Source organism: Ixodes scapularis, unplaced genomic scaffold (genome assembly GCF_016920785.2).
Source record: "Ixodes scapularis isolate PalLabHiFi unplaced genomic scaffold, ASM1692078v2 PGA_scaffold3__209_contigs__length_174095766, whole genome shotgun sequence".
NCBI classification, from domain to species: Eukaryota; Metazoa; Arthropoda; class Arachnida; order Ixodida; family Ixodidae; genus Ixodes; species Ixodes scapularis.
The window spans coordinates 128,945,703-128,947,188 of NW_024609868.1; the positions used below are offsets into that span (position 1 = coordinate 128,945,703).

General features: G+C 56.4%; 1 protein-coding gene across 1 annotated transcript; it reads right to left on the reverse strand.

Annotated features, from left to right (window-relative positions):
- Positions 1–299: 299 nt before the first annotated feature.
- Positions 300–822, reverse strand: LOC120841527 (protein ALP1-like). The gene is made up of 2 exons (XM_040212446.1): positions 808–822; positions 300–713 (listed from the first exon to the last, which is right to left on the reverse strand). Exons 1-2 carry the CDS (start codon positions 820–822, stop codon positions 300–302), a joined length of 429 nt encoding a protein of 142 aa, XP_040068380.1.
- Positions 823–1,486: the final 664 nt, after the last annotated feature.

Consider the following 1,486-nt stretch of genomic DNA (forward strand, 5'->3'; position numbering starts at 1 on the left):
TTCTTATGGAAAAGGTTTTGTTCTGCACTTCGGTCTATGTCTACGTGGCAGAGCGATCATTGTTGATAATCGAAACTCAACAAGTTATCCCTTAGACGATAATCAAACGCGAGCTGTAATGAATGTGTCGATGACACTGAAAAGTATAGACTCTACTTTCAATTGATTAAAAACTAAAGAGAACTGCAGTATTTCCCAGGTTCATCGCCTTAACCAGACCGCATTATCATCATCATCGTCGCCATCATCATCATCATTAGGGCCCCTAAAGCGTCCTTAGCCCAGGGCCCCGAAATGCGTTAATCTGGCTCTGTCCTCTGTCCGCTGTCTGCTTCGATGTCCGTGGCGCAGACCGGTTGGATGTGGACGCCGTCCACACGCTGGGCATCCCTGAGCCACTGGGCCTCAACGCCATCGTTGAAGTGTTCGCAGATATTGTTGAGGACGCAGCAGGCTCGTACGATCAGGCGGGCGTTGTTGACGTCGCACTCCATGCGTTTCAGGAGCAGGCGAAACCGTGCCTTAACTCGACCGAAGGCATTTTCAACGATCCTGCGTGCAGCTGACAGCCGCTTGTTGAACCCCGCCTGCGTGGAGTTGTCCGTAACATCCTTCCGCGTATACGGCTTCAACAGGTTGGACGTAAGCGGGAATGCTTGGTCGCAGAGGATCAGTGGTGGCACGGCGGTCCCATTGATGGTGATCATGGGCTTCTGGAACGTTGGCCCTTCCAGAATGCCTGCCAGTGCCGACCTCCGGAAGACATGGGCGTCATGGCACCGCCCTGGCGCTCCTACGTTGACATACCGGAACCGGTATCATGGTCCACCAGGGCAAGGAGAATGATGCTGTACCTGCATAAAAGCATGGCAAACCACTCAATTAGTCTGCTGGGTCACCACATAATTACCTTCCCCAATAAGGTAATGGAACACACTGACTAAAAAAAGTGAAAGCCGTTTACAACTTCCTGTAACGCCGAATTGGAGCGCAGCTCTTGAGGAGGAGGAGTAAAGGGTATATTCCTCCTCCTCCCTCGTGATCATGCCTGCTAGTCCTCCTCCCCTCCTGCTCCCCCTCCCTCTCCTTTACCCCTCCCCCCGAGGTCACGTGACCCCCCGGACCATACTAGACAATGAGGGGAGGAGGAGGAGGGGGAGGAGGAGGAGGGCAGAGGTCCGGGGGGTCACGTGACCTCGAGGGGACGGGATCACGACCTTGGGCGGGCCGTCACGTGACCGGCGGGGGGAGGGGAGTCACCCCCCGGGGTCACGTGACCTTGGCGGGGGAGGAGGGGGGAGGAGGAGGAGCGGAGGGGGAGGAGGAGGAGGGGGAGGGGTGACGCCGACGCCAACGCCGACGCCGCACAGGCTGGAAACGGGTCATGTGACCCCCTCCCCCCGAGGTCACGTTGTGGTGTGCGAGAATGGTGCGACGGTGGGGGTAGAGAAGAAAGAAGAAGAGGAAGAGAAAAGGAAGAAGAAGA